The 16,508-nt window shown below is 39.0% G+C and overlaps 1 protein-coding gene across 2 annotated transcripts in view; it reads right to left on the minus strand.

Annotated features, from left to right (window-relative positions):
* Nucleotides 1-16,508, minus strand: part of PDZD8 (PDZ domain containing 8) — a 57,063-nt gene that overhangs the window by 16,883 nt on the left and 23,672 nt on the right. For both annotated transcript variants that reach the window (XM_084289976.1, XM_084289975.1), the window contains one exon: nucleotides 14,621-14,723. In XM_084289976.1, the coding sequence (XP_084146102.1) occupies nucleotides 14,621-14,723 (103 nt within the window). The remainder of the gene's footprint in view (nucleotides 1-14,620; nucleotides 14,724-16,508) is intronic.

A 16,508-nucleotide genomic window follows, 5' to 3' on the forward strand; every position in this document is an offset into this window, starting at 1 on the left:
GAGGTGATGAATATTTATTTCTCGAAATATTACAGGGATGGAATTTGAAACCATGATGTATTTTTGTTATTTCTTGACTTTGGTATGAATAATTCAGATTTAATAATTTCCATGAGGTTTATCAAGCAAAAGAGATACTGAAGATTGCATCAAAGAAGCTGATGAGACCATTCTGTGCACTATAATTTGACTGCTCGATACCAGCCCACAGTACTATACTTGTTGACCATCACCGATGGTCTGATGCCCAACAGCTCAGCCACGACAGCAGCACGGGATGCACACAGAAGCAAATGCAGGCAGGGAGCCCTTAGCAGCCAAAGGCTGCAGCTCCCCGAGGGCTGCTGTGCATTTTGAGAGCTCTCTAAAAATCCCTGAGGAGCAGCAGCCTCAAAAAGAGTCACTGGTCATGAACGGCACATCCAGTACTAAATGTTCAGTCTGTTTCTTGTTTGATACTTTTATTTTAAAATAGTGGAAAAGTAATATGTAAAAAGTTGTGAATAAAGTGGATGTACTGTGCACTGAGCATAGAGCTAGTAAAATATCCAAAAGTTTAGTCTGGGCATGAGTTATATATATAAACACACACACATATATATACACACACGTATTTTACAGTGAATCCATAAGAAGGTGCATTTTTTATAATAAAAAAGCTAAGTTTAAAATGTTGATAATAAAAACAGAACTTGAAAACCTACAGACTAAAGAAATTAGAACTTTGTAGAAAAACAAATACGCAATGTGATGGATGAGGAAATAGTTGAAGGTAATAAAATTGAGAAAAAGTAAAAGAAATGAAATATCTTACAGTATAACTAGAGGATGCAAAACTACAAATTTGATGATTAACTTGCTTCCCAGTTTTAATACAATCACTTAACTTACCACTCTATTTCAAGAGAAGAAGACATGCATTAACTCAAGAAAGTTACGAAAGCCTACGAAAAAAGTACCTGGGAAATTATATTTAGTCATAGTTTAGGGTGGAGAAGTCCAGAAACCCCACATATATAGAGTGGAAGGAAAGGAAGATGGGGAGAGAAAATAACCAGCCTGGATTGCAGAACTGTTGCCTGCAAGCCAATGCATGAGGTACCTCAGCAAAGCACTCATCATTTCCCCAGTGAATGATCTCTGACTATTAGAAATATTTACATGAACTACCAAAAACCCCATAGAGCTTCAACTCAGATTTATAGCTACCTACTCATGTGCAACATTACTCTTTGGTAATCATTTTCATGCAAATATTACAATAGAGTCTGCTGGAGAAAGGTGTATAAAGAATTGTCTCTGTGAGACAGAAGAACAATTTGGAGAGAGAAAGAAAAATTGTCAGCGAGGTGGTTTCCCCCCAGACCCCCCAAAGTCTGTTAGGGTTCAGGGCCAGAGGAAAATCCTAATGACTAACCACGTGTTTTCATTATGCACAGCTTGCCCCTCTTGATGAACTCTCGAGGCTCCCCAAAAGAGCCTTTGGCTTACACACTTTAATACCATTGGAACACGAGTCCCAGAAGATAATTAAAACTGAAGGAATTTTACATTGCTATCTCACCCAAATACCAACATGGACTGCAACTTAGATCTCTTCAGTAGAAGCATCACTGATTTTTATATTTTTTTTTCAGGCAAGGACACACTTCTGAGTTGAACTGGAAACAATATTCTGCATAAAAAGCAAGCCAAAATTAAAAACAGCATGTAAGGATCATGACTTCTGTTCATACAGATTTTGCATACGTGTACCATGATGAAATCAAGTAATATTTTGCTTATAATTACTGGAAAAGCTTTAACTTTATTACACAGAAAGTAAATGTTTTTGTTTCAACGAAGAACGCATGGTTTTGGTAAATGCCTTTCTCGACAACACTGACAATGCTCTAAGTTCTCCGGGACGAACGCAGCCCTGATGTGAACAACTGGCTAAACACACCCTTCCCAGAAGGTGATCGGGAAGGGCCAAGCCCCATTCAGCAGCACCACTTGTCCCTGTTACTGCAGGACCCTCCTAGAAGTGGGGCTGCCCTCCTGGGGGCACTGGGCTGCTCCCACTGCCCTCGTCCCCAGGAGCCTGAGCCAACCCTGCGCAGAACCAGAGCTGCCTGGGCTCATCGCTGCTTTTGGGGGAGATGTGGTTTTTAGGAATACAAATAGTAAAGCTCTACGTGTCACACTGGGCTAATGGAGGGACTAGAGCCAACTGGACTGCCTCCTTGGTTTACATCCACACTTGGTTAAATACTTACACTTTTTTTCCCCTCCTCTTCCAAATACAAGTTAAAACACAGAGATTTTAGAAATCAGTGCTACTTATAGGGATAAACATAAAAGATGAGATACCTGTATGAATATGAAAATGAGACACTGAAGTAAATACGTATCAAACCTCTGCCTCTGGACTGCTCACTGAACTGACATAATTACCGTAAGCAGCCTGGCTAAATATACTGTTCTGACACTGTTTGATGTCAAAAAATTGCAACACTAACAATAACCAATTAAAAATTATGCGTACACTAGTTAAGAGCCACACAGTATCTTCCCTTAAGCAGGTCTTCTTGCAGCCACTGCAACTTCTCTTGCTTCCCTTCCACTGCAGCTTGAAAATACTTATTTTAACATCTGAAGAGTTGCACAGTGAGTTGCAGGTTCTGCGATACTAAAAAATCTCTTTGCTCCATTGAATTATTTTTTGAACTTGCAAGAGCATATTCTGTCCAGGGCACATCTCCAGTGTCTGTACAGCTTTCTGGTTCCAGCTGTCCAAACAAAACCAGAAATTAAACTAATATCTGTGAAAGTAAATTGTGTGATCTTTGCTAGAAACACATTCTTTACTTTCTGGTAAATCTGGTTTCCTTTCATTCCAATTATTAGACATGAGAGAATACTGCTTTAGTGACCTTTTGCAAAATTACTTCCCCCCGATAGCTATTTTTAAAGTTCAGGAACTAATTACAATCATCGATTACCCCAATCATATGCAACCAAAACTGTGGCTCCTAATGGCACTTCTACACATCAGCTGGCAGGAATCGGAGTATCCTTGCTCACAGCAGCAGCCAACACTTCATTCCTAGTTATTACCAACGTAGTTTCTGAAAATCAGATTATTTCAATTTTCCTCCAGTAGCTACAGTTTCAAAAGCTGCAGTGGAAATAAAAATATTTATCGAACCTGGCAAAAAAAAAAAAAAAAAAAAAAACTTTGTTGAAAAAGTATTCTTTGTTCAAATATTGCTTGCAAGTAATAAAAATCCATGACAGATGTTCCCATGCTTAGGTTAAACACCTATTGGAGCCAGGCTGCAGAAATGTAATAAAAGAAACAAACATAGTGCATATTTACTACTTTCTCTGTTTTTAGGCTAGACCTTACTCCTGTCTGGACTGCCTTCAACACAAAAACCTTACCTCCATCAGCGCAGAAATACACCTAGGTTTGTCTTAAGTAAAAGAAGTGATTTAGCCTGAACTATTGTAAATGAATTCAGCTAACTCTGCTGCTTTCCCTCTGCGTGTAACAGCATGGTCTGTCGAGTACCATTCTGTGAGAGCTCTAAAAAGACAAAAAATGAAGAGAAGGACTCCTCGAGCAATTGCCTGCCATGTTCTGAGAGGGGCCTGAGAGCCTGGTCCAGCTTAGCACTGACCTGGGTTAACCTGGTTAGACCTGGGTGGACCAGGTTACCTCCTGCGGTCTCTTCCACTCCAAATTACTCTGGGTCTAGTCTAGTAACCAGACACCTTGTTCAGATATATTTAAATCTTGTTTGGAATTATATATACGATTAACTGCTTGAAATCTAGCCAATTTTCTTGCTGTTTTCTGCTGAAGTCGGTATTGCTGCTGTTTAATGGTTTTGATAGTATAATTACAAGTTCCCTTGTAGTTTCTATAGCCTACAGATAACACACATTAATTAGGCAAAGATCCCACACTAGCCAAATATTTACAGCTACCGTACTCCCATGACCTGATTACTTCCATGGCTTTGTTGGTGGTACCCTCGTTAGATGCCCTCTGCTCTGTTTATGCAGCTGAACTGATGCTGTTATTCATCATCACACCTGGTCTCCTGCACCAACAGGCATTATTTGCTCTCCCTTACTACTGTGCCTGCTTTCTCTTAATTATTAACAGGCATTACATCTCCAAGTGCTGCTCAGAGAACTGGTTTGGTTCAGCAAAGCTCACTGCCACCCCGCAGGATGAAGCTTTGCCCATGCCTCCAGTACAGCTCAGGTCCTTCTTTACTGGGCTCCTCATAAAAGAAAAAAAGAAGAAAAGAGCTTGATAAACTTTTACAGGTAGATCTCTGTGCCACATGCAAGACAGTGGCAAAAAATTGTTGGCTTTTCAGCTCATTCTAGAGACAAGAGACATAGCAGCAACAAACCAGCCAAAACCCAAGATGGAATCTGCACTTTAACAGTTATTTAAACATATGCCTACACTTGCTTGTTCAGATCAGGTGTTTGGTCATGTTATGACGGTGTGAACACTCTTCCTAAGCTTACATCCCATGCAGTTCATACTGCCATCTAAGTCTTCTTAGCTTACGAGCTGTTTTTCAGGCTATTCTTGCTATACTGCCCCAGCTGTATGACTCAGCTACCTAGGAACAGTTCTGCAATCGTTCTGATAACCATCTTTGCATTTTCGTGACTTTTCTGTAAGGTTAGGGCTGTAAGTATAAATGAGCTCCAGATAAGCCAAGCCCAACTTCTCAGAAGTCATTTGTTGTAATTGTAAGTATCTACATTTTTTAATGCATGGGCAATTTGCTCCCCATGAGACTCCCATTTAAATTTAACTGAAGGACAACTGATGGTTTTGATTTGATATATACACATACACACATCTACAGATTTAGTGCATGCATGTTTATATGCACACATACCTTATACATATTAAAGTGTGCATATGTTTATATGTTCAGAGATGAAAAACTGTATGACTATTTTTATAATTAAAACCAAAAAATATAAACTAATCTTTCTATATATCCAGCCTCAGATTTCTAGGAGGTTTTTGGGTTTATTTTCTTCCTTCAGCTAGGGAAAATATATAGCTTCAATTAACATGAAATGGATCTGAGGCTGCGCAGACATTGTATTTGTTCCAAGCTAAGCACCTAAAAATGGAAACAGATGACATTAGTAAAGATCTGAAGATACTGACTTTTGGTTAAAATATTTGTAAAGACGTTCGTAGTTCAAAGAGTCTATTTATCTTAAATAAAATTTAATGGAGGCAGCCTTTTAACAGACTGCATTAAGGGAAATGCTCCGTATTTTAACCATGACTCACTTCTGATTACTTCCGATAAGCAGGTGTCCTTTGCAAAGCATCAGTCTGCTCTATCTAACCTTCATACACCGGAATGACCTTTCAGTCATTTCTGGGATGGGAATCTGCAATTGCATTTTTGATCCCTAAGGCTTTTGCAGGGCAATTGCTATGCTGCCCACCCATATTACTTTCCCATTTCTACATGGCATCGTTATAGAGCATTTGGAGATCACCTACCACACTTGCATTACAAAAGGTTTATGCTTTTTTTTTTTCTCTTTATTTTAAAATTACTGGAAGCATTTTAAAATAGCAGCCCTTAAGAAAAAGCAAGAAAAATTGCTCATCCTGTACCAGTAATTATCAGATTTCTCTCCTGCTATTCCACAGACAGAAAATAACCACAGTATTCTAGGCAGCGAAAACAATGACAAAACATAAATGGTCCAACCACCATTTTCTTTAGCAGTGTTGCCCCCAGATGCTGAGCTCTATCCTACTAGACCTGCAAGAGATTTGTAACACTAGAGATAAACATCTAATTTCTGCTTCAGCTTGTGGTTAAAGAAGGGGAAAGGAAGAAAAAAAAAATTAGTCATTTTGAGGTATCGTTCAGTTAAATAACTGCAGCACTCTAGGAAGGTAAGACACTACCCACGTAACAACACTGTACTTACTCTCAGTCCAAAAATCTGAACTAGTTAACTCATTTGACTTCAAAAAACAGCAGCGTGACATAAGACTATACTCAGGAGAAGGAATTCCTCCCACAAAATGAAAGGCTTTCTTTGCAGTCACTCAGTATTTTATAGGCTCGTATTTTGACGCTTTTACCACAAAATTTAAGACCACTAGATAGTAACTGTCTGTGCTGTATGAAAATTCATTTTCCTCCTGTTGAAGGACGTCAAATACATTAAAGAACAGCAGGCTCTTTAGTGAAATCATTAATAAAATTATTGTATTATATATTAAATATTAATTAAGGATATTTTCAGAAACCTTCATTTCCAAATTTATTCCTGATACATAGCCTGATTATGCTTAAGATAATGTAATTTTTGTGTTTAAACCAATTAAAATAGCAATGAGAATCAGACCTAAGTACTGAGATTTCCTCTACTAATGAAAACTTTAGTATACATTAATACAGCCTGCATATCGAGTTTCCTTGAATGCTTTAATGCCATCTCTCAAAACCTCACCAGAACAGAAGGGTCACTGTTGAAATCCAGACAGATGCATAGGGCCAGCACCGGGTAAGCAGCCTGAATCATACAGAGAACCAGAAAAGAGACTCGTGCATCTCACCACTCAATGCCAACAGCTCCACTTAGCAACTTTAAGTGCAAACCAAGCTCCTAAGTGTGTAACATGTTGCAGACCAAAGGAGATGTGTAAAAAGAGTACAAGCTTATGCCAGGTACCACGAGCCAGAGCAGCTCCTGCTGACTAGGGCAACAGTAGCAAGCAAACTTCTGTTACAGGAGCAACAGGTAACTTACCAACAGCAGAACCTTTCCAGCTACGTCGCAACCTGTACCAGCCACCCTGTTTGGAAGCCTCTCATTTCATACACCCCTCCCAGGTCTGTTCTTGGTGCTGAAGAATCTGCTTCCTTGGTGCAGAGCATCATTTTAGCGACCATCAATCCACCTACCTCTCAGCTATCTCCATCTGCTCCCTGTACTGCAATTTTGTGTCCTCAAAAACATCTCAGCTTCTGATGGCCCAGTTCAGCTGCCAAACACATGCCCTCATGTCTCACTGTTTCATTCTGCCAAAATGAATTGCTCTTCTGAGTCGCTGAAGACCTGATATTTCTCCTGTCTAGGTATGTTGTGTTTTTTTTCATCCTATAAAATGAGAAGTAGAACCTTTCCAGGAGGCCAACCTGCAACAGGCTTCCTTTACTTCATGAAGTCTGCCGATGTTATTCACTGCTATTACTGATTTAGCAGTAGTCAAAAAAATCCATTAAGTCTCCAAACTCCTTCAGCAAACTTGGGTTAAAAAAATAAATAAATAAAAAAGACACAAAAGCTAAATACAACTGATTTCTAATAGGATTTTACCCAAATTAGTTAACTCCTCTTAGACATTAATTTGCATATACAGACTCTCCCTGTTCCTTAAACATCGTGTGTTAAGAAAAGGTTAACTTTTATAATGGTTCTCCAAGAAAATATATCTAAAAAGTAAACAAGAAGACCCAAAAGGAACACAAAGTTTAAACAAGCAATGAGAAGTTATTTTTCCAAAGGTTGTTGTGAGTATCCGTGTTTAAGCAACTACCTTGAATGCACTGAAACAAAACTAAGAACTAATTGCACACTGCTATTTGAAGAAGTTTTGGCAATTGCTTGCTTGGATAAGATGAAAATCTTCTTACCCCTTCACATCTCCCATCATACGAAAAGGCTAAAAACAAACACGTTGATTCTAACCTTACCATATGACTACTACTTAGATTTTTATTGTCGGGTAATCAGGTTAGTCAGATTGCTATTCTAATTTAGAGGCTCTCCCAACTTGACTTGACTCTATGACAAGATTGGATGCTATGAATTGTTTCCAAGAATCCCAGGAAACAAAAAATGCTTTACACGAACTTCAAACAAATTAAAGTTTTCAATAGATTTTAAAAGTTTCCACTTTGCTGCTCTCAGTTTATGCCTTGGATAGGAGACACTTGGCCAGTCTGCCAACTGGTAAAAGAAACTCCATACAATAATTCCATTCAAAGTTGAGAAAGTTTAGTTTCTTTTTCTTCATGTGCTTCATGGGAAAACAATCAAGTCTGAATATACCAAAGCGACAAAGGATGCTTCATGACAGACATGGAAGTATAAGGTCTGATTTAAAAGGAAAAACTAAAACAAAACAAAAACTAAGCTAGATTTCTGAAAATGCATCTCAGGCTTCTAGTTTTAAACAGTTTGGAAGCTGCACACCCAAAATAACACTATCAAGCACACCCCCAAACCAAACACCTACCTTTGGAAATGATGACCTTCAGGAAGCAGAACTCGGAGGGATGGTTCACTGATAACCACTTCAAAGAGAAGAGGGGCCTGAGCTTGCCACCCCCCATGCAACAGCCACCAGACCGAGCCGCCTGCCTGGCTGCCGAGCTTCGCAACAGGGCAGAACAACAGAGTTTAGAAAATCCTTCCAGAAACGCACTGAACTGCCCAGAAACCATTTTGTTTACTCTGGTCAATAAAGCCCTGTTATCTCTCGTACAATGGGCCATACCGTTTATACAAACAAGGTTAGCTTTCATGCATCAGACATCTATTTATTTAGCAAGATCAGCTATCACGGTAAATCAATTTCTTCGCAAATGAGAAACACAGCTGCTGTGAGAAGTGCTTAGAACTCTTTCCTGCATCTAATATTTGGAACAGATGAGAAGAATACAAAAAAGTCAGCACAGTAATACGCTAAAATAAGGCACTGACTTAGAGGTTACTAGCATTTTTAAGGAAAAGAAATCAAGTTGCATTGACTTAATAGTTTTATGTTTTAAATGTGAAGTTGCAGTTAATAAGTATTATAAGACAATCTTATAAGACAATCTTGCAGTTTCTATTCAAACTAGGTACTATTCGAATATGGAAGTAAATCAACTAAAAGTTAACAAGTACGTACTACAGGTTTCTTACTATGTGAACAAGCTTCAAACCAAAAATACACCGCTAAAATTAATGTTGCTTATCAGTTCAGGAAACAGCACTAACAGAATAGAAGACAAAGCTTAGCTTCCAATAGACATTTTGCTCAAGAACAGTCAGTTCTCAGAGATGAATTCACCTAAGAATTGAAGCAAGAGTTGGGGGCCAGGGAAGCACAACCACCAGCAAGCATTAAGCCCTGCTGCTAACAGATTCTTCTCTCTCGTGTTATTTTATTCATTAATCTTTTTACCTGGCATTTTACATTTGAAACCCAGAAAGTTGGGTTCATTGCAAGCAATATGAACCTCTGCAGAACTCCAACCCCTCTGACTTTGAGCCTGGACACGGGGGAGAAAAGCACATGTAAGGAGTATTACCGACTTGGATGCACTCGATGCATTTCACGCTGGCTGCTACCGGAGGCAGCGGAGTGTGGAGAGCTCTGCTTCTTAACCACCGTAACCACACGTGAGGGTATGCATGCCCAAGAACACAGGATATGATATCTTATGATTGATTTTTACAAGCAGGCAATAAATATTAGGTCAGGCTGCGACTACACTGATGACACTTTATTCTAAACTACTTGAACATACACGTACCGAGAAAAGAGAAAGATTTTTTTGGCTTGCTTTTGTTTTAACGTTCATATCCACGTCTCTGCAAAGCAAAGCACTGCAGTGTGCTTCCCCAGAAGGTCTCATTAAATAACAGAGCAGCTTTCTTAAGCCTCCAGTCAAAAAAGCTTAAATGTTTAGGATGAGCCAGAAAAAATCCTGATGGCCTTCAAGTTTATTTGAAAGACGGATTACAGAATATTATGTAAGGCACAAATCTCAGAACTATTCCCCATTGTATTTACAAATATTATCAAATTTTACAAGATCATGAATTTTCATAAAAAGTGACATTTTGAAAAAGCTTCGCTTGCTTTAATCCTCCTCCTTTCTTTTGATAGGATTAAACATTGAAATGGCAGACTGTTAAATAAGCAGACTGAAATGCCAACTGTGAGGCATTTAACTCCATGTATTTACAAATTAACGTTTCACAGTTGCTTCAAAATTTGACATTATTGTTTAGTATCTTCAGGCAACTCATTTCAGAAGGTGCTGGATTTGATCTACATTATTTCTCATTTTACATTTGTATGTCACTCTACTGGAACACCTGTAAGGTTCCCTTAATCCCTGACAAAGGAAATTTGGTTTTATGAAAGGCTGAGAAATATCCCTTTGTTTTTATCAGAATGTTTTTATTAAAAAAGCCTGCCTATAGCAATTTCAAAGTCACCATTAAATTTACCTGTAAAAGTCCATAGCTGTCAAAATAACCCCCCCAAAACAGAGAAGATCATAGCCTATACGTGTACACACACACACAAATTCGGTGTAATACTGAGAGGTAGATGTCACCAGTCTTCCCCTCCAACTATTCCAGCATCAGCCTCTGAATATTCAGAGTGAATGAGAGAAAAGTGTAAGTGGAATTCCTAAAGTGTAGTGGGACACACCTGAATTCTTCAATTCTGTATATTATGCTGCTTCAGAGGTTATTTGTGTGCTTCTGAGAACTGCTGCAAAAGCACAGTCCTATGGGCTATCAAATGTAGCATTTTAGACAGAAATATTTAATTTGCAGAATATGAAACGAAGTTCCTGCATTGCCCATGTTTGCATTTACAGAAGAGATTTCCAAAACAAGCAAAGCCCAAGTAACAACAACAAAAAGAGCCCTCAAAACAGATTCCCCAAAACCCTTATTGCCTTTAAGGATATGGAAGTGCTGCCATTCCTACAGCGTTACCTCAAGGAGCAACATCATTGAAACCAGAATTTAAAGGTTTTCCCTCAAATTTCCTCAGAGTATGTGACGTGATTATTTCGAAATCAGAAGTAATTATCTTGTGCTCCTGAATTTCTTGTGGAAAAAAAAGGCAGAAAAAGATAGACAAGAGAAATCACAGAGCATTTTGTTTCATAACTGAAAACCTTTCTCCCATTACTCCACATTCTTACACCCAATGAAGAGCACAAATTTTTCATATATGCACACACTGCCCAGTATTTAGATAAAGATATACCTAAATTTTTTAGCTATGAAATACCTGTCTACTAATCCAATGTTGCTAACTGCTAATTACTACATCCTGTTCATAAATAAATTTTACATAGCAATGCAGTGATTAACGTTAATTCCAGCAGCACACACTACTAATTAAGGTATTTACGAATGTTTACTTATGTCACATGGGAATGTGCCAAATCATCTCTCTAGAAACACCTTTGTATTAGAACAGACTCTTCAGAAATAGTCTAGACGTGCTCAATAACACAGCACCTTTTTTCAAAAACCAATTTTGACATCTACTAATATTCCATAAATAATGGGATCAGATTAAAGTCTCGCCAAATTCATTACGAAGTATTAAGCCTGTCTAATCTTCTATCACTATTACTAACGTAGTAAAAAAAATAAAAATGCTAATAAGTGCAGAAAGTTATGAGAATTTTCTTCAGGAACATTGTTGAGTGCAATCACTCAGGTGACGAATTCTGAATGATGAAGATGATGAATGGTGCCTGTATGACACCATTACAAATTACAGACACTTTTCAACCAGAACCTATTTAACTATTTCTCACTTCAACTTAGTCTATTATTTCTTCTCCATAGCTTCTGAACCTATTATTCATTCCAGCAACTTCATCTCCAATAATTATTGCACACAAGGGCAATAAAAGAAGGATTTAATATTACCAAGATATTCATACAGTTGCAATTACTCAGAAAAATAAGTAAGTTCCAATCTTAAGTACGTTAGCAACATTTCTCATTTAACTGCAGGGCTTGGCAAATTCTCTTGCCTCCCAGCAAGATCTCCTGATATTTTGTGACTTAACTTGCATATTTAAAGTCATTTCCTAAGGAAAAGAGACTTCTGTGATTTCCCTACATCTGGTGAACTGAAGCTGAAAAGCAACGCAGTTTTGCAAGGTGCTAACTTACAGGTGCTGTATTCAACCACATCGAGACTTCCAAAATCAGGAACTTAAAGTTCAGTCACCTGAAGCTCAGGGCGGTTGAACCCAGTGAGTTCCTCACACTGGCAGCAGAGCTAGAGGGTGAGCAACGCAGATCAGGAGCCTGTGCTCTCTGGCAGACAGCGACTGAGCAATGAAGAACTGGAACACAGATACTTAAACTTCTGCACATTGCAAGCCATATTACCAAAAGCCAAAATTCTGAAAGCCTGCCATTTCATTTTAGGTGCTCAAACAGAAGATGAGCTGAATCTCAGCCTGAGGATTTATATATATATATATAATTTTAAACAGGACCCATGCCTTTCTGCCTGCCATCAGTTTAGCCCTACTGCCATCTGCTGTCAGGAACACACAGTGCCACACCATCTGCCAGCAAAAGAGCAACAGGACACATCCTGATACTGCTGCTCAATATAACCTATAAATTAAGACAAATCAGTTCGTCCAGAGTACTATGTTAAAGCAGCGCACTGCCACCGTAACTACCAGAGCACCAACCCTGAGAGTGTGTTCACAGTTTCACACACTGACTGTCCCCACAAAGGGGTCATTCAGATAAATAAATTAGTCTCAGAAATGGGTGCAAACCCTGAAATGGTTTTCTAAACACTGACAATATTGCCTGTTTCTTGAAAATTTTGAAATATTTGTTAGGAATGGGTTAAAACTATGAACTGGCCAGACTATTAGGGCTGAATTGCTCCTGTATCATCTTTATGCAATCATACAAATGGAATTACATCTTTAGAGGTAGAATAAAGCAAACCAGAAGTTAAACAAAATTATCAGCTCCATAAAACAGATTGAACAAAAATATCTGAAAACAAATTACCCCAAACCTCTACCTCGCCTGCTGACTCAATGAAATCTTGCAACTTCTAGGGTTAACTGAACTCAGTAAATCCTCTCAGGACCGCTGCAACCCATTACGCTTCCTAACACCTCTGGCGGTGCAATGCTTTGCAGCTGACACTAGTTTAAGCTGCCACCATCCCTCTCTTCTTTCCCTACACACCTTTCCTCCTCTTTTGGCTAGCACTGCAGCTGCAGCTATCACACAAAGAGTCAGCTCAGGGAGCCGACGTGCCTAGCTCAACCAAACAGCCCTGACTGGAGAAGGCCAAGACAGACAACTCCAGAAAACACAGTCCTGAGCCACCACTACAACGTTCGGCTGCTGACCCAGGCTCCAAGAAAGCTCTCGGAAGTTTCTCTGCCTGCACACCAGCTCCTGACTCCCTGCTCGTGCCTTCCCCCGCCTGCCTCCCCATGCTGTGGTCAGAAAGCTAATTGCAACCGAGTGCTCGAGAGGGCTGAGGAAGCAAGAGTGCATCCTTTCCACCCATCAAGTTTTTCACTCGACTGAGAATACAGCAGCTGCAACAACAAGAGGCAGCTCTCTTTGCTGCTCAGACACGCATCCTTTTAGGCAAGACACAGTACACAGAAAATGCTTCCTGTGTAATATACCCAAAACAGTATTTTTGTCTACTACAGTCTATACTCAAAACAAATACCATAGCAGTTGTCACCAGGAGTTTTTAAAACACCACAAAATGAAATTTAACTGCAGAAACTGAAGGAGGTGCTGAATGACATCTGGCCACTCCATCCAGACAACGCTGCCGGTCTCCAGAACTCCAGTCTGATGCAGGGACGCACAGGGCTTAAGCTAGTTGCACTCAGACAGCAGAGGGTAAAATGCAGGACATTGATTTTCGTTGTGGTGATTTCTTTGTATGAAGCCAGTTGTTAAGATAAAGTCTTTTTAAAGCTTCTCTTGTTTTCAATAGGCACAGTACTTACTGCTCAGCATAAGCCCAATTCCATTTGATGACTACCACAATATCACTAATGTGAAATTTAAAGGCTCTTTCATATATTGCACCTCTTGTTTGACAGGGAAAAAAAGGCAACTCATCCTCCAAGGAAAAAAAAGGAGAAATGCAATTTGTAGGCTCTGTGCTGCTGAACTCACATTATCAAGTATGATAATAAAAGATTAACGTACAATACCACTAATACTGCCACTTTCTATATTTGCAGACACTTGTAAAAGCATTTTTCTGCAGCAGACCTGGGAGGATTCATATGCTCAAAAGAGGCCTACAGCAATTCCCTCTGCCTTTTATCAAAAATATAGACAAAAGGAGGAAATCAGTCTAACCTAACCCTCTGACTACATACATCTTCAATGCCTGTGTCAGAAGCGAATAGGCCCAGTGAAAGACAGATAAATCTCCTTCACTGTTTTCATTGTTTCATTCACTCTTTCTCATTGCCTCACTCAAATGTAACAGAACTGCAAAATACCTATTTTACACTGATTTTTTTAATGCATTGGTACAGCTGATAATCAATATGCTCCAATCAGGTACATTTTCAAGCACAGCTGTGACAACTGAACATGATCCATCCATGCTGATCTGACAATGAATTAAAAAATAATAACTGGTCCATTATATTTTTAGGGTTTTCTTCCTGCTAAATCACTCATTTTGTCATTCAAAAGATACATTCTTTCTAGACAATGTGCTAAGAACATAAAACATACTGCAATATGTAAAGCTTAAACCTTTTTTTACCGTTTTAATGGAACTCCTTGATTTTTCTTCCCAAACATTACTGCTCAGCTCCATTGTGCAATGGACATTTGTTTCTCTTTCATAGGATCCAAATATAAGCAACCTGAAACAGAAAAGCGTACAGTAAGAATTGTAATACTAGTATGCATCCTAAGTATCATATTAAACTCCGTGTTCTTCCTTTGTACACCCCATTACTATTTTCAATGTGTACAGACACAGAAGTGCATACTTAAGTGATTCCAAAAGCACAGCCTTTCACAAAATGCAAGGCACTGCCACCCTCTAGTGGAAGTATTTTACATGTATCTAAAATTGTTTTAAAATGTTAGCTAGGGCTTTAGGGACAGGGTTTTAGAGGGAGGAAGGGGTGTTTGTTGTTTTTTTTGTGTTTTTTTTTTTTTGTTTGTTTTTTTAAGTGTTCAATTGGCAGATTACTATTTTTATATAAAATAGCTTAAAAAATAAAGCAGTTACAGACGCAAGACTCTTTAGCTCTAGTCCTAAACTTCACAACATACAACAGCTTTCCTTGGTTGGAGAGAGAGTGTTACTGTAGTAGCAAAGTCACAGATACACAGTCAGCAGCACACTATTTCCTAACAAACAGAAGTGGTTCTTCAGGCATCTTATTCTATTCCAGAAGGCTACAAAGCTTTTCAGTTAGGTAACAATGCTATAAGAGGGGGTGTGTGGGAAGCAGTGAAGTTGTACACAGTTTCTCTCTCAGTACTTAGAAGCAGATAAATATTTGGGAATAAAAACCGATAAATTGTGCTCTTCCAAGAGAGCCATTAGAAACGATCCTTGTCAAATGCATATAGAAAACTTCAAAATAAGTAAGTCTAAGCTTTCATCCAAACTAGCTTATTTATGGCTGCAATTTATTACCCAACTCTTCAGATGGAGACAAAAATTGTAATCAAATCACAGCAATTTCTCTGTTCATTTTGATGTTCTTAATGAATGTTTCTCGGTTTAGTATTTATGATTAAAAAGCGTGTAGATTTCTAGATATGGAGATATCTATATATATTAAATATACTTTGAAAATTAAGTAAAAGCAATTGAAAACAACTTTCTTCAGCAACTGGAATTAGTAAAATTACACCAATCCCAAGGAAACACCTAATTCTACAACAGTTTTCTAGCTTGCATTAAAGCACGGGGAATGTAAGAAGTATTCCTTTTGTGTGTCTCTCTACAAATAATTTAACTGCAAAGATCCTTACAGTTACTCAGTTCTACATCTACCCCTGGGTTGGTGCCCAGCATTTTGCTGTGTTTGCTGTTCCAGGTGCCAGCCTTGTGGCTTCATGCTGTGCTGCCAGCCTCAGGTGTCCAGTCTGCGTGCTGCCCCATCCCTTCTCTACTGAAACCCTGCAAAGAGCAGCTGTCAGCGGCACTTCCAGCTTGACCTTCAGCACTTGTTAGTCTAGACGCTATTGATTTGATTACAGTAAGCAGAAATCCAGCCTCAGAACCAACCGATCGGGTATTTTGTCTGAGCAAGACTAAATTTGTTCAGGGTTACCTAAAACTGACCAGCTCATACCCTCTTTGCTCATTTTTAAACTATCCTCAGCAACCTCCCGTGGCTCTCCTATTCTGCTTTTCGTAGTTGCTTTTGAATAATGCACTTTTCCTTCCATGTCAACTGCAACTCATCGCCATCAGCTAGTTCAGTAAAGTTTTTCCACAGTTGGTCATAGCTTGCACACATTGCATTTCACCCAACAGGACCGGACAAGTTTCCTCTCCAGCTTTGCAAAGGAGGGAAGCACGGTGGGTCAGGGGGTTGGGGGGGAATAATAACGAAGCTGATCAAAGATCCAGTTGGTTAATGCAGTTCAAAAGATAAAGACAGACAGACAAAACTCTCAACAGT

This window comes from Netta rufina (genome assembly GCF_964035555.1).
Source record: "Netta rufina genome assembly, chromosome: 7".
Lineage (NCBI taxonomy): Eukaryota > Metazoa > Chordata > Aves > Anseriformes > Anatidae > Netta > Netta rufina.